General features: G+C 48.2%; 1 protein-coding gene across 1 annotated transcript in view; it reads left to right on the top strand.

Moving 5' to 3' along the window:
- ADAM19 (ADAM metallopeptidase domain 19) overlaps nucleotides 1-19,786 on the top strand; it is a 73,062-nt gene extending 53,276 nt beyond the window's left edge. The window contains exons 10-23 of the mRNA XM_006906462.3: nucleotides 250-334; nucleotides 1,031-1,170; nucleotides 2,909-3,086; nucleotides 5,622-5,711; nucleotides 8,511-8,706; nucleotides 10,004-10,112; nucleotides 11,424-11,628; nucleotides 12,355-12,432; nucleotides 12,543-12,651; nucleotides 13,694-13,838; nucleotides 14,646-14,730; nucleotides 15,051-15,275; nucleotides 17,822-17,974; nucleotides 18,752-19,786. Of these exons, the coding sequence (XP_006906524.1) occupies nucleotides 250-334; nucleotides 1,031-1,170; nucleotides 2,909-3,086; nucleotides 5,622-5,711; nucleotides 8,511-8,706; nucleotides 10,004-10,112; nucleotides 11,424-11,628; nucleotides 12,355-12,432; nucleotides 12,543-12,651; nucleotides 13,694-13,838; nucleotides 14,646-14,730; nucleotides 15,051-15,275; nucleotides 17,822-17,974; nucleotides 18,752-18,814 (1,861 nt within the window). The 3' untranslated portion in view covers nucleotides 18,815-19,786. The remainder of the gene's footprint in view (nucleotides 1-249; nucleotides 335-1,030; nucleotides 1,171-2,908; nucleotides 3,087-5,621; nucleotides 5,712-8,510; nucleotides 8,707-10,003; nucleotides 10,113-11,423; nucleotides 11,629-12,354; nucleotides 12,433-12,542; nucleotides 12,652-13,693; nucleotides 13,839-14,645; nucleotides 14,731-15,050; nucleotides 15,276-17,821; nucleotides 17,975-18,751) is intronic.
- Nucleotides 19,787-19,792: the final 6 nt, after the last annotated feature.

The following is a 19,792-nucleotide window of genomic DNA, read 5'->3' as shown; positions in this document are numbered from 1 at the left end:
GAAAGAGTGACCTTTAGCTCTCTCTCTCTCTGTTTTTCTGGAGCAGTGAGAGAGTAGGTGAGAGGAAGTGAGAGGTGGGGCAACCTGGAAATTATCCAGTTGGCCTATAATACCAGGGCTTCTCCCCTTGGGGATGATCTAGGAATGTCAGTAGGGCCAAGGAACACCGCGATGACCACCTACTCCTGGACACATTGGAACGACCCTCTCAGCCCCTCCTGAGTCACCCTCTCTCCTTCCCTTCTGCAGGGGCATGTCCTTCCACGGCACCACCATCGGCCTGGCCCCCCTCATGGCCATGTGCTCTGTGTATCAGTCTGGAGGAGTCAATATGGTGAGTCTGAGCCGATATATTGATGTTGCAGAAGGCAGAAAACTGCCTCACAAGACAGGAAGTCGTCTTGTCAAAAATAATTTTATATACATACATATATATATATACATATATATATAATTTGCAGAGAAAAGAAAAGCTTTGACATCAAGAAGGGTCTAAGAAATGGCGATACCAAGGGGCGAACTATCATTTATTATATTTTATCCCTGATTTTCAAGCTCAGGAGAACCCAGCAGTGATCACGTTAATATGTCACTGGATCTCTCATATATTCCAAACCAGGAGCTAGAGAATAGTAAGATAAATAAAGATGAAAAAAACTTTTATTCTGGGTTTTATGTTGTTAATGTATATCGTTATGAAACAAGAGCCTGTCTTGAAGTCATGGTTAGGATAGGTTACTGCCTTCATTTGAAATGCTCTCTGACTTTGTGACTATTCACTAAATGACTCTTTATCTCTGACCTGTAAAATAGATAGCAAGAGCCTGCTCTTATCTATTTACCCACCCCTCCCTCTGCCCCGTATTACCAGCAGATGTGGCATAGTGATTAAAAGCGTGGGCTTTTAGCGCTGAGCCTGTGCGCACACTGATTGCGGAATCAATGGAGAGCTGCGAGGCTCAGCCAAAGAAAAGGCAGGGTAGGAGGTGGGGGTAGCTGTCTTCTAGACCCGAACTCTCTCCCTGTGCAGGACCACTCTGAGAATGCCATTGGCGTGGCTGCCACCGTGGCCCATGAGATGGGCCACAACTTCGGCATGAGCCATGATTCTGCGGATTGCTGCTCAGCCAGCGCGGCTGACGGTGGGTGTATCATGGCAGCTGCCACCGGGTGAGTCAAGCAGGAAGGGGAGGACAGGGTGGAGGACGAGCGTGCAGGATCAGTGCAACCCAGGCGCTCTTCCCAGCTGGCCCCAGGGGGCCTGGAATACCTCTGGTGGGGGCCTCGGAGAGAAATGCGGTTTTGACAACAAAGAAATTGGAAGAGGACCAAGAAAGCAGATTTGTGGAAGGGCTGCTAGGTTTCTAGCAGAAGGTTTTGTGCTGGTGGAACCCTAGATTGACTTAACTTCTATCTTAGGGTTTTTAGTGGTAGAATTGGCCTGACCACATGTGTCTTATTCTCTTTATGTGTTTTTGATGAGGACCCATTTTGGTAACAGTCACAATTCTTAGTCTCTCCATTCTAAGGGAGCTTGATGAGTGCTGTTACATCCCAGGCTTGACTGAAAATGCTGATGTGGCTTCCAGAAAAAGGAAGAGGAAAGGGAGCATCCACATACCCACAGTGACCCCGCGGAGACTTTATACGCTGTGTTTACCACAAGGAACAAGGACAAGGCAGCTGCATCTCCCTATAGTTGTGAGGGGTTTTTAAAACAGAGCCTTTGAAAGGGAGTTCTGGAATTTAATCAAAGGACTCATATTTAGTATCTGGACTCCCTTAGCAGAGAGCAATGGGTTCTTCCAAGACCCGAGTCACTCTTTGGAAGGCATCATGGTTGAAGCTTGTGCTTCTCCCATGCCAAATCATTAACACCTGCTTATTTCTTAGAGAAATGGTATTTGAGTATCTCTAAGAGAAAATGCAGCTTTCTTGGAGCTCCAGTGGCCAGTGATTTTCCCTCATTTCTCAACTGTGACACACAAGGGATGCTGATGACATACAAGAAATAACCCCTTGGGCCATGCTTAAATCCCTCTGAGCTCAAGGTTAAGTCACCCATTTTGCTCCCAATCTAAAAGGGCATATATTTATATAGGTATGGTTGAGAGTTATATTAATTATTACTGCAATTTGTTTTTAAGCTATTCACAAATTTTAGAGGTTTAACTATTATTAGTGACAAATTCCTTGTGACATACCTGACAACTAAAGGAAACCTTCTAGTGTTTAACTTTTAATTGGTTTAGAGAATTGAGATCAAGATAACTCTTCCTTATAGACGCACCTGCATAGTGGTACTGACCTGCCACCAGGGGATGTGTGACTTCTGATTCTTTTTCCCAATGATGGGACCCAGGACCTCTTATACCCATGAGATAAAGACCATGCATCATGAGTTGCATTTGGAGCAATGCCTGTATCCTTAGAACAGATATCAGATCACTGGTCCAACAAAGAAATTGAATCCATGATCTTGGTCTTTTTTGACCTGGTTCTCTATCTCAAGAAAATCTCTATCCACTATCAGCTTCAGGAAAAGTTTGGGTTGGCTGGCATTTTATTCAGCTCTAAAGCTCAAGAGACCTATTGTAACACTCATAACCTTTTATTTATTGCAACCCTTTATGCAAAGGTCAAAATTTGCTGCTTCTGATTCTCGAATACTTCCCCCATGCAGAAGGAGGAGAAAAAAAATTATGTGGTAGTTAATATTTCTTCATTCTTAGAAAGAATTGTAAATTAATGTATTGGTAATGTTCCAGGGGCGGCAGGATGTATGTGCAGGGGACCGTGGGTCTGAGTCCATCCAGGTGGAACCAGCTTAGTGGGCAGCAGGACTGATGGCTGTTTTGGCTGCTTGATGCTCAGATTCCCAACTAACTCCGACCTTATTCTCTCCCAGGCATCCCTTTCCCAGAGTATTTAATGGATGCAACAGAAAGGAGCTGGACAGGTATCTGCAGTCAGGCGGTGGGATGTGTCTCTCCAACATGCCAGACACCAGGACGCTGTATGGAGGCCAGAGATGTGGGAACGGGTACCTGGAAGATGGGGAAGAGTGTGACTGCGGGGAGGAAGAGGTAAGGTGTGGTGGTGATAGCGAGAGAGAAAGAATTTGCACCAGTTTCAAATCCAGGGGTCAAAGAGAATACAATTGAAAAATTTCATAGTCGTAGGCATTCCCCGTATACACATGGCTATCAAAGACCCTGTCACAAATAAGGTGTGGAGAGTAAGCCTTAACCGTGGGCCATTTCTACAGACTCTCACAGTTTGAGGTTGACACTGTTTGTGTCCAAGTCAGGGTAGAGTTCTTGTGAGTGTCTGGCCTAACCAGAAACCACAGTCTTCAGCAGTGGAGTGACAGATGGCCTCCTTGGCCTTCCAGCTGCACTGAATTTATTCTGGAGGCCACACAGCCGGATATATGAACTTGAACCTGGGCCTTATGAGGATGCTTAAAATAACAAGCTCGTGCTGTTTAGCCTGGAGAAGAGATGATCGAAAGGGGAAGTGGAAAGGACTGTCAAGTCCGAAAAGGGCTGCTCGGAGGAAGGAGGAGGACCGTTCGTGTATGAGCTCTTTCGTTTCCTTTGATCTTCAAAATGAACGTGACGGGCATAGAGCATAGCTCTGTCATTTGTAACGGATGCGTGTTGTTCTGCAAAAAGCAGAACTGGATAGTTTCATCTCTATTTTTTGAAGGATGAAAATAAGTACGTTAACATCTGAAAACAATTTGGGGGAAAATCCATGAGTCTCAGTTAACTAAGGCGGTGAGATGGAGGGTCTGTATTTGTGGGGAAAGACTGATTTTATAACTTTCTCTACAGTTTGATTTTATTTTTAATGCCAGCCTGTAACTTTCATAATACAACAAGACCTAGTTAAAGGCTCTGCCACCCCCTACCACCATGAGTTCCAAGCGATCAGCCCAGACACTTCAGAAAGAAGGGTGTCGTATTATCATGGTGGGCCCAGTGGGTTTGGCGAGTGGCTCATGAGTGGGCTCAGCCAGTTGGCTTATATTCGGAGCAGCTGCTTATTCTACAACTATTTACTGAGTGGGGCGGGGGGTACTATGTTGGGCGCTACGGATAGGCGAGATATAGCAAAAATAGATGTGGTCCCTGTCCTCGTGGGGTGTATAGTATAGTGGGGGAAACGCACAATGACCAAATAGTTGCAAAAGTGAATACAATCCATGGTAAATGCTAGGAGGGCCAATGGCAAGATGCCGTGGGTATAGATAGTATGAGGGGAGCTACGTATCTGCGTGAGAGTATGACCTCTGACCCCATATCCGAAGGCTAAGTTAGGAGTTAGTGAGGAGCCCAAGGAGAAAAAGGCACATTTCAGTTAGAGGAGGAACCGTGCCTTGAGGTGGGAAGAGACGTGGTATGTTCGAAGGGAAGGAACACAGTTCTGCCTGGAGCCCATGATGGTGAGAGATTAATGCAAGGAAAGTGTCCTCATTCCTCCTCTTAGGAAAGACAGGTAGATGAGTATCTATCGTCAAGTGGCGGCTTGCGTCTCTCCAGCTTGCGGCACGCCAGCCCTGGACAGTTACGGCGATGATACGGTTAATAAGCAGGGGCTGGACCTCAGGTAGACATGGCCTGAATTCAGCTCCGGCACTCACCAGGTGTGTGCCTAGACCAACCACGGGACTTGTCTGAGCCGCAGTTTCCCCACCTGTGAAACAGGAATCATCTCGCCTCACAGGCTGTGATGTTCCTATACATGGAGCCCAACTCATTGTCAAGAAATGTTTGTTGTGGCCTGTGACTATGGTTGGAGTGTGATGAGGACACTCAGAGGCACTGGCCGTCTCTTCATACTTTTAAATTTCATGCCGTATGTCAGCAACTCAGGACCCGTAGGGCAGGAAGGGAGTGAGGAGAGCATGGAACCTCTAGAGACCTTCTGTCCTAGAAGGTCTGTGTCACTGAGGGTTGAGGAAGAGCAGCAGAAGGCAAGAGAAGTCTGAGGAAGCCAGTGCCCGGAGCTGACGTAAACTGTGTCCAGGTTCTTGAAGCATGCCCTTGCTCCCGATGGCTGCTTTTTAAGGGGATAGTAAGGCCTGAGAGTGTGGGGCCACGGAGGGCAGCATAGGAGACAGTCTTCGGATGTTCTATCGGGGATGAAAAAAACAAGTCACAGAATTTCCATATAGGTCTGTACTGAAAATCATATTTTGGGAGAATGCTTGATTATAAGAAGTGTACATATTATACTAAGTTAAAAAGCAGCGTGGATATTTTAATTTTGTAAAATAAGTTTATGTTTATGTATATGTATACAAAAATGTCTGGAAAAATAACCACACTCAAAATGTAGTTATGTCTGAGTTGTGGTGTTACTGACGATTGTGTGTGTGTGTGTGTGTGTGTATATGTATATGTATACTTTTTCTCTGATAAATACACTTTACCATAGTGATTAACCTATAAAACAATTTTTTGATAAAGGCTTCATAGGGAGCCTGGGTTCCAGGGGCCTGTGGGGAAGGGATGGGGAGATGTGGGAGGAGGACGAAGACTCTCCCCCACCCAGGCCGCTGTGTCCCCGCCCTGCTGCCCTGGCGGCTCACACTGCTCCCCCTGCCTCCCCAGGAATGTAATAACCCCTGCTGCAATGCCTCCAACTGCACCCTGAGAGCGGGGGCGGAGTGTGCCCATGGCTCCTGCTGTCACCGCTGTAAGGTAAGTGGCCCTTGCCCCCAGCCCAGGGCTCTGCTGTAGGGGTGATGGCCAGGACGCAGCCTCCATGTCAGGGAAGAGATGGCGTCAAAGTTTTAGAAACCTCTATACTGGTCCCCACTGAGTTCAAATCATCCCAGAGGGTTGTGGCTCCTGGATATGAGAGCATTGTTTTAAAAAAGAAGTGTCCAGAGAGAGTAAGCTTGATTTTATTTGGAGCTCTTAATAATAATCAATATAATTTTGATTAATTTTAATAGAGCCCTTATTTGACGCCAGACACTGCGCAGACAGTTTGATATGTTATCTCATTCAGTCTTCACAAAAGCTCCATGAGATGTGTATTATTATCTTCAATTCGAGATGAGGGAACTGGGGCTCTGAGGGGATAAGCAGCTTATCTGGGAGCACACAGCCGGGAAGAAGCAGAACCCGGTGTCCTCGACTCTGGAGCCCACATTTTTCATATTGATGTGGAAGGTATTACTACTCATATCACTAAGCCTTCAATCTCTTATCTACCATTCTAAAATTCAGAAAGTTCTAAAACCTGAAAAAAAAGTTTTAACTCCTTTGGTGTATAATTTTACCTGAATTGATATGAAAGTAATTATAGCCTTTAAAAAAAAAAATCACACTTGTGACTATTTATACTTCACTGCAGAATTATTATTTGATTATAATGCGTAATCGCAGGCCTTGCTGGGGGGTTATGTAATACACATATGTAATGTCTATCTTTATACATACATATGTACATACATATGTAATGTCTGCTTCCTAAAATCTGAAAAGTCTGAAGCCCACCTGGCCCCCAGGTTTTGGGTGGGAATTGTGGGCCTGTGCCTCCACCTGCCGCTTGCTGAGTGCTTCTTTTATGCCAGATACTGTTCAGGTGTTTGATTTGGACTCACTCCTTCTAGCAACCCCACGAGAGGGTTATTATCCCAATCGACTCTGCAGGAGCACAGAGAGGTTAAGTAGCTGCCCCGGTCCCTCTGCTGATGAAGGAGTTGGGATTCAAACCCGGGCAGGCTGGCTCCAGGCTCGGCCCTCTTGCCCTCCATCCTGTTCCCGATGGAGACATGTGTCCCGCAGCTTCCCCCTCCGCACCTGGCCGTGCCCCCTCCGCGCACCCCTCGCTCCCCCTCTGCACACGCAAGCTGCACAACTGGCCCCTTCTTGCCCTTCCTCCTGGGAGGGCCCTGCGGATGGTGTGGAGTCGCCGGGGAGCGGGGAGGGCGCTGTTCTCAGGGTCAGCTCTCCCTGTTTGGCCCAAGAGAACTGGCATGCTCTCTGGTGACAGGGTGGACCAGCATCTCTCCAGGGAGGCTTGCCCTCCATCCTGTTCCCGATGGAGACATGTGTCCTGCAGCTTCCCCCTCCGCACCTGGCCATGCCCCCTCCGCGCACCGCTCGCTCCCCCTCCGCACACGGCCCATGCCCACTCTCACAGCTCAGATGACGTGCTTTCAGCAAGCTGCACAACTGGCCCCTTCTTGCCCTTCCTCCTGGGAGGGCCCTGCGGATGGTGTGGAGTCGCCGGGGAGCGGGGAGGGCGCTGTTCTCAGGGTCAGCTCTCCCTGTTTGGCCCAAGGGAACTGGCATGCTCTCTGGTGACAGGGCAGACCAGCATCTCTCCAGGGAGGCTGTGCTGGACCAAGTCCTTTGAGTGTCAGACCAAGGCCTGAGAATAAACATGGAGAGCGCCTATCTTGTTCTGTCCCCAAATTTCAGTTTGAGTCTCAGGAAGGATTCCCTGGAGGGAAGTGTGTGGGAAAGGACGAAGCTTGGAGTCTGACTGAGACTTCAGCTCAAGCTGCATGATTTGGGGCAGCCTGTTAACCGTCTGGGCCTGGGTTCTTTGTCTGTAAAATGGGAAGGGTATTAATAACACCCAGAGACGCTTGAGGACCCAAGTGGAAACTCAATTTTACCGTTTGTCCGAGGCGTGCTACTGACCAGGTCATTTTATCTGCAGAGTGAGGCAAATAGCAATATCTGTCTCATGGATATTGTAAGGTTCACGTGAGATAAGAAAGTGTAACACACTTAGCCTAGTGCTTGGCTCAAGAATGGAGGTGTATTATTGCTAAAGGGAGTTGCAAAGTCAAAGATGTGTGAATACTAGTTACTGTCTGTGTGTTTGTGTGTGTGCACATGCGCATGTGGCTATACATGTAGATGTATATATATTGTATTGTAATATGTATATATGTTGCATTGTATTTTGGATGTATATGTGTGAATGGGTCTGTATGTCTGCATATGTGAATTTATAATGCATGGTGTGTGTGGGTATCTGTGTGTATATATATTAGTGGGCCTGGCTTGTCTGCCACTTACTCACCATGAGACTTTTCATGCATCGCTTAACCTCTTCTGCCTCAGGTTTCATCATTCGTAAAATAGGGATAATTATATTACATAAAAGTATCATAAAAGCTAAATGAATTAATATCTGTACTGGGCACTTAAGTGGGAGCTCTGTAAAAGTGGCCGTTATTACCGAAGCACTTAGTAAACTGTAAATTGTTGCATAAATGTTATTTCTTACCTACTTCTGAAGACTCCAAAGAGGAAGTGAGTTAGCATTAGTGAAAAGACCCAGAAAACGCTTAAGTCATTATTCATATTCGAAGGTTGGTGGTGGTTTGAGCTAATGAGATCATGTAAGAAGTGCTCTGAAGTAATGATGATGGGAACTTCTGTCCCACAAGAGTGATGGTCGTGAGCCCTTTGCTGGCAGGGCTGAGGGTGGGTGGGAGAGTGACTGCTGTTCCCTCTCATTCCTTGGCTCAGCTGCTGGCCCCTGGCACCTTGTGCCGTGAGCAAGCGCGGCAGTGTGACCTCCCGGAGTTCTGCACGGGCAAGTCTCCCCATTGTCCCACCAACTTCTACCAGATGGACGGCACCCCCTGCGAGGGCGGCCAGGCCTACTGCTACAACGGCATGTGCCTCACCTACCAGGAGCAGTGCCAGCAGCTGTGGGGGCCTGGTAAGTGAGCGGGGTGAATGGCCCTCCCCGCCCCACCGCTGCTGAGCCGGCCTTCCCCTGCAGGCACTTGGGTAGCTTAGAATCTTGGTTTCAAAACAGCTTCTTCTGATGCTACGCTGGGGTCCGGGTAGACTGGCAGGGAGAGGCAGTGGCCTGTGTTCTTCCCAGTTCCTCGATGCTTTAAGTTCTCAAAGTGGGCAAATGGATGAGAATAATCCAAAAGCAAAGTGGGCAGAGAGGAGAGACAGAAAAGGAAATGCACATGGCCCTTAGCTATGAGAAGATGTTCACCCTCATCATATTAAATGAAAGCAAATTATAACTACTGTAAGATGGGATTTTCCTTCTATCATATTGCCAAAGATTGAGGAGTTAATATAACAAAATAATAATAATAATAAATAATAATAATATAACTACCATAACAAGAGGAATAATAATATAGTTGTGTGGCAAATGTGAGGAAATAGATATGATCCCTATGGAGAGCAATTTGCAGATATGAAAATTTTAAATGCACTCCTCATTGGACCCATCCATTCTACTACTTAGGAATGTATCTTACACTGTATTTGCACGTGTGTGAAGATAGATTTACCAGGATATGCATTGCTGCATTGTAAGTTATAGCAATAACAACCTATATATCCTTAAGTAGGGGCTGATTAAATTAATCTTGGCACATCCATACAGTGGAACATGATGCACCTGAATAAAAGAAGGAGGCAGTTCTGTATACACCAAATAAAATCGTCTCCCACAATAAATTATGAGCAATGCAAGATGCAGAATGGTGAATAGAATATGCTGCCATTCTTTATTAGATAGGTTATCTCTAAAAGACACTTAAGAATTCTATCTAGAAGATATATAATTATCTATAGAAGATACATTGTTAATTGTGTATGCTTCTCCAAGGTGTAAGGAAGTAGGAACTGGAATGGCTAGTTGGAGGAATTCCCAAAACATACTTATTTCTTTAAAATTGTGTATGTATATTTCCTATTTTTAAAATCTTGAAATAAGACAAAGGCTTCATTAGAGAGAAGGATTAGTACACAAACCTCCCATAGATATGAAACCTCAATAAGGTATAAAGACCTGACATTAAACCTAGGTCTCGAGAAGGTAGGGGAGGAATGACCTGATAAGGGGGTACAGGAAGGAAAGGCTGATATTCTTTCCCAAAGAACTTTCTTAACCTTGAGATTTTACCAAGGGTCAGCTTTGCCCGTTGGGGGCCTCTGACTTTACTGGAGTTGGCTGGTGTACTGATAAATGTCTCTCGCCCTTCCAGGAGCCCGGCCTGCTCCTGATCTCTGCTTCGAGAAGGTGAATGTGGCAGGGGACACCTTTGGAAACTGTGGGAAGGACATGAATGGGGAGCACAAGAAGTGCAACATGAGGTAATGGCCATAGGGCAGATCCCATGAGATGAGGGGTGACGAAGCAATTCCTGCTTCGTCCTCTTCACTCCCACCTAGCACAGTGGCTTGGCTGGCCCCAGAGCGGAGCCTTTAAATAAATCGGTTGGAGTCGGTCATTTCTTCCAGGGCCATTATTGGACGAGGCCCCATTCAGCCCTAAGGAAGTCAGAGGGAGGGTGTGGATGGCAATTCTTTCTACAAAGCTGATCAGGTTCCCTTCTGAGACCTTTTTATAGTAAGGCAGGGAATCAGCCTTTTTAGGTCATTCCTTCGAGGTGCTAATTATCCCCTCATCTGAATAGCCCATCATTCATTAACTCATTCATTCATTCATTCTTTTCAACCACCCACCCATCCACCCATCCACCCATCCATTCATCTATCCATCTATCTGTTCACCCATCCAACTATCTATTGAGGGTTTATCAATTGCTAGATACTATGCTGAGTACATGGAACTTTTAATTAACAATGCACCGGGATAACGGACATGTGGAGAGAGCCTCCCAACCCAATCTTAGTGGGTGGAGGTGGTTTCCCAAAGAAAATTATGCCCAAGGTGAGATCTGGAGAAATTATCTAGTTGAACAGGGTGAGGAATGGTGCAGGTACGTAGGAGAGTGTCCCAGCATGAGACATGAGTAGAGAAAAACTAGTGGTCAGAAGAACTGATAACAACTTGATACAAAGTATAATGCTGGGAAAAATGGAGAAGGGGCTGCTGAAAAATGAATCTGGATAGTTAAGCACAGTCTAGATCCTGAAAAGCTTTGAATTCACGGCTAGGAGAGTTTAGACTTTGGCTTGAGAGCAGTATGGAAATTAGATTCCAATGGAGCAAAACAGGGGGCAGGATGATGTTTCCTGGTGTCCTGGTAAGCGAGGATGGTGATGTGAATTAGGGTAGATAGATAGAAAGGAGATTGACAGGCCTTGAAAACTGCTTGAACCCAGGAGTGAGGGAGAGTGGGCGTGGGGATGACACCAGGCTTCTGGCCGGAGCATCTGAGTGCATGGGAGTAGTGAGCACATGGGGCAGGTTGCTCCGTTCAGGCCGTTGTCCTTGCAGTGGAGAGGACATCCCGAGGCCAGCTTCGATCTGCTTGGGGACAAGGATCCTGTTTTCTTTTCTTGGTCTCTGTCCACGTAGGGTCTCTCCAGGCAGGTCCCTAGATTATACTCCTTGCCCCCATGTCCCTCTCCCACCGAAGCCTGCTGTCCTTGTCACAAAAGACCGAAGCTCTCCCCTGCCTCTCGCTTCACCCCTCCCTCCCTCTCTCTCGGGCCCAGAGATGCCAAGTGTGGGAAGATCCAGTGTCAGAGTTCCGAGGCCCGGCCCCTGGAATCCAACGCGGTGCCCATCGACACCACCATCATCGTGAATGGGAGGCAGATCCGGTGTCGGGGCACCCACGTCTACCGAGGTCCCGAGGAGGAGGGTGACATGTTAGACCCAGGCCTGGTGATGACCGGGACCAAGTGTGGCTACAACCATGTGAGTTCCTTCCCCCAGCCTCACTCGGGCTGGGCCGCAAGGGACAGTGATTGAGAGGGAGGATGCCTGGGCTCAAATTCCAGCTTGCCCAACCTCTCCGCCTCAGTGACTTCTTTTATGAAGCCTGTTAGTAAGGGAAGACTGCGCCCCACCCCGCCCTTAGAATTGTTATAAGGACTAAGTAAGATAACCCCGTTATCCATTTAGGTGGCTGGCTATGAACACCTATGTCCTTATCATTAATTATTACGTGAATTAAGACATGGATGAGACTAGGAGTTGGGGAAAATAATAGCATGTATCTCAGAGTTAACTGTGAAAATGAAACTATAAAAAGCATATTAAGTACTTGGTATAGTACCTGGCACAGAATACACTGCTGTCACTATCATTATTTTTAAGTATAATATTAAAAATTAGTTCATATTAATATATTAATTAAGTAACTAACATATAACCAACATATAGTAATACAGAATATAATAACATTTATTATTTATTAAATACAATGTTTTAACAATTAATATTTATCATTTTCCCCCAGTTACAAAAGTAATAGCAAAATTTCATTAACTACTGTCTTGTCCTTGGCTTTTTATGTCGTTTTCAGTTTTCCACTGTAATAAATAACCTGGTGGGCTACCTTTTTTGAGTCTCATGTATTCTATGAAACAGTCTCCCGATTGCAACCGTTGTGCTCACAATTCGGTTTCCTCCTCACTACAGATTTGCTTTGAGGGGCAGTGCAGAAACACCTCCTTCTTTCAGACGGAAGGCTGCGGGAAGAAATGCAATGGCCACGGGGTACGTGTCCCTGGGGTCTGGGGCTCCTCCAGGGGAGCGTCCAGGGGCAGGTCCTGTGGGAGGCTGGAGCTCTCCAGGGTGCTGACACCTCTGCCCTGCCCCCGCTCCAGGTCTGCAACAACAACCAGAACTGCCACTGCTTCCCGGGCTGGGCCCCACCCTTCTGCAGCACGCCTGGCCAGGGGGGCAGCATCGACAGTGGGCCCATGCCCCCCGAGAGTGAGTGCCCGGCCTGCTCGAGGCCTCTGCTCACCTTTGTGAGGACGGGTGGGCGCTTTGGGGCAGGTGGCATGTTGCAGAGAGATAATGAGTCAGCTGCATCATCCTGATTTTGTAGACAAGGGAACAAGAAAAAGAAGGGCTGAGTGGGAGGAGCAGCTGGGCCTGGCAGCCTGGCGTGGGGCTCAGCTCAGTTGCTCTTCGTCTGTCCTTTCTACGGAGAAGGATGAAGCTGCTTACACAGAGAGAAGGACGACCAGATTACCGAACAGTCTCGTCCTCTTTGGGAATAGGGGTGGCCAGTCCTTCCCAGCCACTTAAAAATAATTATGAATCTGGGGCACATTCTAGTGGTTCAGATTCCCTTGGGTGAACAAAGCTGGAAATGGAGACCCAGACCCTCAGAAAAATTTAGTTTTTTAGTGGAAATCTGAAGAACTCCAGCCCTTTGGTTTCCATGCTTTTAAAAAAATAGTAGCAAAGGACTTTTTTTTTGAACAAAATCTTTCAAGGAAAGAACCCCAACATATGAAACAGATAAAAGTAGTGTGATCATTGTGTGTGTGTGTATTTGTACATTTAAATTTATAATTCGTGAGAACCTTGAGGCAGTTTTGATGAAACCAACTATGAAATTGTGGATTTTGTGTGAGTTCTAGCCTAAGGTCAGTTAAGTCACCAAGTATTTTGTCTTGATTGCTTAGTGTCCAGGAAAACATGACTCAGGCTGAAAACTAGTCTATAATAATATAAGAGCTGGAACTCCTGGCCTCGAAAGGGACTCTTCAATTAAACAGAAGTGGCTGGAGAAGCTTTTTATGAGGTCTGCGCAAAGCAAGTTGACCTGGATATATAAGCTACTATTAATGGTTTCCCAGTGGTACATAATGTATGCTTTTTATTATAATTTTTAAGTTAAAATAAGTGATACACATGAAATGCAAATTGGTTATCTAAAGAAGAATCAGGAATACATTGTTTGAAATTCACTGCTATAGTCCAAACAGCTTCTGATCTGTCACCGGGGTTCTCTCTCTGGAAGGTGCTGGCCCTGTGATAGCTGGCGTGTTCTCGACCATCTTCGTGCTGGCGGTCCTCATGCTGATGTGCTACTACTGTAAACAGAACAACAAACTGGGCCAATTCAAGCCCTTAGCCCTCCCCACCAAGCTGAGGCAACAATTCAGGTATGATGGAGTGCCATGAAGGACTCAGGGTCCACTTAGGGATCATAAAGCTTTCTATAAGCAGTGCCTGGTGGAAACGGTGGTGATGGTGGGTCTGATTCAGAGACGGCCAGTGCTAGGCACATGGCCCGTCTCCCCTCTGCGCACTCCATGGCCCTGGCAGACATTACTGGTTGACTTTACTGTAAATGTTCTCTACCGAACATGGCCATCACTTCAGAATCCTTCTCAGCAGAATGTCCCCAACCAATTTGAGTCAGAATATGAAAAGAAAACTATTTTCCTTTGTCTAATTGGTTTGCTCCCCATTTTAAAGAGCAGGAAACTAAGGCAACAAAGAAAGAATGACTAACTAGCCCAAGACACTCACAGAGGCGGCTAGACGTCAACTCAAGACAAAGACTGTTTTTTTTAAGCTGTTTATTCCCTTGGATGTTGACGACGTTTAGTCTCTGAGTCCCCTATTAAATTATACTTATTCTGGAGGGAATTTTAAATCCCAGGTCCTTCTGGATTGATGCCTAAAGGGGATTAGTTGATGGCTGGTGACATCCTTGTGTTTCCTTGAGGGAGAAAGGTTTTAAAAGGTTGAAGAGAAGGTGCTAAGGCCACCTCTCTTTCCTTTTCAGCCACACATGTCTCCATACCTAGGAAGCTGGGGTTCAGAGGGGCCAATCCTGCTTCCTTCAGAGCAGACTTAGGGAAGAATTAGCTGCTTACTAGCCACGCATGGGTCAGAGGGAACTCAAGCACTGACCCTCACTGATCATCCCTCCTTTGTCTTCTTTCTCCTTTCTTTGTTATTAGTTGTCCCTTCAGGGTGTCTCAGAACAGTGGAACTGGCCATGCCAACCCAATGTTCAAGTTGCAGACTCCCCAGGGCAAGCGAAAGGTAAGGGCTTTGCACCTTGAACTTTGCTAATTTTCCTATCTCCTCAGGACCCTGCTGGATTTTCCTACGAGCCTCTCTGTGGCCCATGGGATTGGTAGTAAAAGACATTTTCTTGGCATAAGAGACATTCAGTTGGGTCTGAACATCCTCCGATGACTTTAAAAGTTGCATCTGACCTCTAGGACCCCAGAGATTTCACAAGTCACCCCGTCTTCCTCTCAGCCTCTGGTCATTTCAGTGAGACACACAAAGGCACCCTTGAGTTTTTAAGTGCATTGAGGGTTCCTGTGTCTTAGACATTCCTTGTCTTATGCATACAGGTGACCAACACCCCTGAAACCCCACGGAAGCCCTCCCAGCCTCCTCCTCGGCCCCCTCAGGACTATCTGCATGGTGGGCCCCCACCTGTGCCATTGTCTGCACACCTCATCAGGGCTCCTAGGAACTCCCCAGGGGCCGGGTCCCAAGTCGAGAGGAAGGAGTCATCCAGGGGACCTCCCCCAAGCCGGCCAGTGCCCCCTGCACCAAATTGCATCCTCTCCCAGGTAAGTGGGTTCTTGGCAACCCTCCCTGGGGGCTTGCTTTTAAGGCCATCGGCTATGGGGAACGACCGAAGCTGGGAAGATGGAACTCATTGAGTCTGAGCTGACTGCCTTTTCTGCTTCTGGTAAATACAGGCTGAGAGCAACGAGCATGGGGAAATGTAGTCCCCAGGAGCCCCTAAACTACAGAGGATTTACTCCCTGGTTGGCCTATTTTATGACAAGCCTCTACTCACCTTCTACCCTAAATTAACTTTTTTCCATTCTCCATGGTCTTTTTCTCTCTAGGTTTTTGCAAGTGCTGCTCCTTCTGCCTGATACATTTTCTTCCTTTCCAATGCCCAGCTCCTCTTCATCCTCAGATCTCTTCTTAGCTGCCTCTTCTCTCAAGAAGTTTTCTCTGACCCCCGAAGCCTGAGTTTGGTGGCCCCGTACTTCTCTCATCATCATAATTATCCCGCCCAATTGTACCTGTTAGTATCATCCACTACTCAGGAAGTGTGACTGAGTGATGGACCATGATGTCTTGCTCATTTGAGGCGCAGGTCAAGGGGCAGGAGGCTGTGGGAGGCGTGAATGGGGTCTACACGCCCCGGCCACTGGTGCTCTTCGGAAGCAGAGCCACCCTGCCCGGCTGCCTGTTGACCTGGCATGTCATGCTCCAACGGCTCCTACTGTATCTTTTGGCAGAAGCTCCTGCAGCACAGACCCAGGTGTTTCCAGGGCGATGGCTGGGCCTGGTGCCTGTGTATTTTGGTGTGACCCCTCGGTGAGGCTGGGGACTTGCTTATTTTCCTCCTGGGACTGCTTCTCTTGGGTATGGCCAGAGGTTTCCACTGGGGCCCAGGCTTTCTCTGAAGCTCAGGACCGTGGGCTTGGGGCCAGGTCTTGCAGGGCCATCGGGACATGGGGCAGTGTCACCATTTGCCGGGTTTGGTTCTCTGCTTTCCCATCCAGAAAATCCTTGATTTGGGAAAAGCCTTGCAAGAAGGGAGGAGAATGACTGACAGAGAGAGAGAGAGAGAGAGAGAGAGAGAGAGAGAGAGAGAGAGAGAGAGAGAGAGGGGGAGAAGGAGGAGGAGGAGGCAGGAAGAAAGGGAGAGGAGCCAAAGGAGGAGAGAGGAGAAGGGGGAGAGTACATTAGTCTGCTGGGCAGCCATGACAAATACCACAAGCCTAGTGGCTTAAACAAAAGGAATTTATTTTCTCACAGTTCTGGAGGCTAGAAGTCCAAGTTCAAGGGGTCACTATGTTTGGTCTCTTCTGAGGCCTCTCTCCTTGGCTCCTCCCATGTCCCCATATGGTCCTTCCTTTGTGCTTGAGCACACGTCTCCCTGTGTGTCCAGATTTTCTCTTCTGAGGACACCAGTCAGATTGCATTAGGGCCTCGTTTTAACTTAATCACGTCTTTAAAGGCCCCGTGTCCAAAACCTAGTCCCATTCTGCGGTACCAGGGTCAGGGCTGCAACCTATGAACTTCAGAGGGGAGCACAGTTCAGCCCATAACAGAAGGAGAGGAGAGAAAGAGCAAGAGAGGAGAAAGCAACACGCAGAGAGACGGGTATGAAGGGAGAACAGAGGAGCAGGAGCAGAGAGGGAGGGAGCGGTCTGTTCAGATGACTGTTCCTAAAATACCCACTGTGGAGGCTTGGTCAGCGAAGGTGATGTCAGCCTCACCCCAAGGCCCCGAGCAGTCAGTTGAGGTGGGGGCGGGGCACCAGAGACAGGGGCGTTGTAATTTTAAATAAGGTGGTCGGGGGAGGCCTTACTGAGAAGATAACACATGAAGCTAATATAAAAGCACAAAGGAAAGGATTTCTGGTCATTGTGGCCTCCATAGACAACCAGCCTTTTTTCAGTTTTACTCTTACATGTGTATATCCTCTTATTGGAAAAATTTAATGTTCACCTGGGCGACCCCCCCTCCCCACTCACTCCCCTTCCCTGACCTCTGTTAACGGTTTGACCTGTATCCTTCCTGACTTTCTTCTGTACGTGTATATTTACACTGGGGCAGGGAGAAAGGGCCATGGTGACTTATTTCATGTAAACTACCTTCTTAGCTTGTATGTCAGCTTGCCGTGACTCCTGATCATCTTTCCACGTCAGCACACATCAACCCACTTCGTTCTTTTTAAATGCTGCATCATATGTCACTGTATAAATTTAGTAACTTGTCTATTGACGGAAAGTTTGGTTATAGTTTTTATTTCATTTTTTATTTCTTTGCTGTCACAGGGCTGCAGGAACATCCTTGCAATTTCACTTCTGTGCACCTGAGAAACCAGAACTCTAACATGAGTAATAGGCAGTGGAATTATTAGATCAGAAAATGATTATTTCTAATTTTAACAGATACTGTCAAATTGCTCTCCAAAAAAGGCTTTTTCCTGAGCATTAAAATGCACATGTACACAATTTCTTTTTTAAATGAGACCATATAGTATATCCCTTTTCTCACCTGATTTTGACCTGTAATTGTATTGGGAACATTTTGTTTCGAACAGGCCCCTCTGGCCTTTGACTAAGGCTTGTGACTTTCTCCCCAGGACTTCTCCAGGCCTCGGCCACCCCAGAAAGCACTTCCAGCTAACCCAGTGCCAGGCCGCAAGGCCTTCCCCAGGCCAGGCGGTGCCTCCATACTGCTGCCCGCTGCTGCCAGCCCTCGGCAGTCCCGGCCCTTGGTGCCACCTGCCCCAAAGGTGAGTCTGAAAGCTCTCAAGGTAAAAGCCGAAGCCACCAGGCTCCAGGGAACAAGACTGCGGTTGAGAACCGGAGGAGTTCATGCTTCCTGAATTTCCAGAAAAAAAGCCAAGGACCAAAGCTTAGTGTTCCTTAGTACCTGCACGACTGCCCATTAAGGGGGTGATAGGGTTTCTGGTTTCATGTGAAAGATGTTGCCCTGGAGCCTGAGCTAGGATGGCTTTACAGCTGGATCTGCAGCTGACCAGCAGGGTGGCCCTGAGCAAGTCACCTTCTTGAGTCTTCAGTTTCCTTTTCTAGAAAGAGGCAATAAGCAGCAAAGCCAGTCCCCTTAGGTGGCCATGAAGGTCAAGGCAGTTAATTTGTGTGAACTGCCAGCCTGTGGTAGGCTGTGCACAAATGGCTCCTCATTACCTCCTCCCTGGGCTGGTGTGCTCTCCGGCTGCCAGTCCTGGGAGTTGGGCAGAGGAGGTGAGGGAGCTGGCCAACTGCCCTGTGTTCCCAGGAGGCCCTGGGGAATCTGTGGACTGAGCTGCAGCTTTTGGGGAGAAGGAAGGGGATGGCTTGTCAGCTCTGGGTCGGGGGACCGGCATGCAGCAGGGCTTACGGTCTGGATGAGCAGACGTGTCGACAGACTTCTGTGGGAAACCATTCTTCTGAGCCGACTGGCTATCTACCCTTCCAACCGGTCAGAAGCAAGGGGCCAGCTCCCCACCGACCCCACTGATCAGCAGGTAGCTGATGTCTCTCTCCGCCCCTTCTCTTTCTTCCCACAGTTTCCTGAATATAGACCACAGAGGGCTGGGAGGGTGACTGGCTCGAGAATCAGACCTGTCTAAGGTGCTGCTCCCTTTCCTCGAGGACTCTGAACAGCATGGAATCTGGAAGAAGCCTGTCTGGCCGCCTCTGAGTTCCTCCTTCCCTCCCCACTCCTCCCAGAACTGCCGCAGATCCGAAAATCTCCTTCTTGACTCAGTGCCTCCTCAGCCTCCTTGGAGGCCCAGAGGGACCCCTGTCCGATAGCATCCAAGTGTTGTTTTGTGCAATATACAGCCCCGGGGCGGGGGGTGGGGGTGGGGGACACGGCGCAGAAGAGGATGGATGGCGGCTTCTCCTCCACCCTCCCTTCAGCTGGCCCCTCACCTCGGAGGTGCCGGTGGAGAAGGCCCAGGCTGTCTGAGCTGCCGAGTCCGGCTGGTAAAAGTCCCATTTAGCCCTCAGGCCAGGACTGAGCCTGGAGAAGCCACCCATCCTCGTCCTGTGCTGGGGGTACGCATGAGAGCTTGCCATTGCTTCTGTCTTCCTCGAAGGTCCCAGGCAGTGGAGGCCGGCTACCTGCCCATCCCTTTTTGCTCTGAGATTGAGAGGGGTCAAACCAGCCACGGCTGTGGCCCTGCCCAGGGCTGGGTTGAGGTCACAGCTTCTGGCTCCATGGCCGCATGTGAACAAGTCGAGTCCCCTCCCCGCCCCACCCCTCTCAAACACCCGTACCCCCTTATTCACCCGGGTCCCTCTGACTCAGATAGGTACTATTTGTAGACAGTATGGACAGCAGGGGGAGCACCGGGCCTCCTCTGAGCCGCGATGCCAAAGGTTCCGCCTCCCGCAGTGTTCCCGGTTGCCCTCTGCTTTCCCTTCTGCACTGTCCAGGTGCCCCATGGCTTCGACTTCTCCTCCCCGCTTGGCCCCACCCAGTCTGGTGCTGTGGAGACTGGACCCTCAGCAGTCCCGACCTCCTGGGGACCTGGTGCTTGTGACCTGTACGTCAGTGTCCTGCCTCAGGGGTTGGCCCCTGGGTTTCCTATATTGGTTCTCAA

The sequence above is a fragment of the Pteropus alecto genome, unplaced genomic scaffold (assembly GCF_000325575.1).
Source record: "Pteropus alecto unplaced genomic scaffold, ASM32557v1 scaffold40, whole genome shotgun sequence".
NCBI lineage: Eukaryota > Metazoa > Chordata > Mammalia > Chiroptera > Pteropodidae > Pteropus > Pteropus alecto.
Note: the sequence above shows the minus strand (reverse complement) of the source record. Positions and strands in the feature narration are given on the sequence as shown.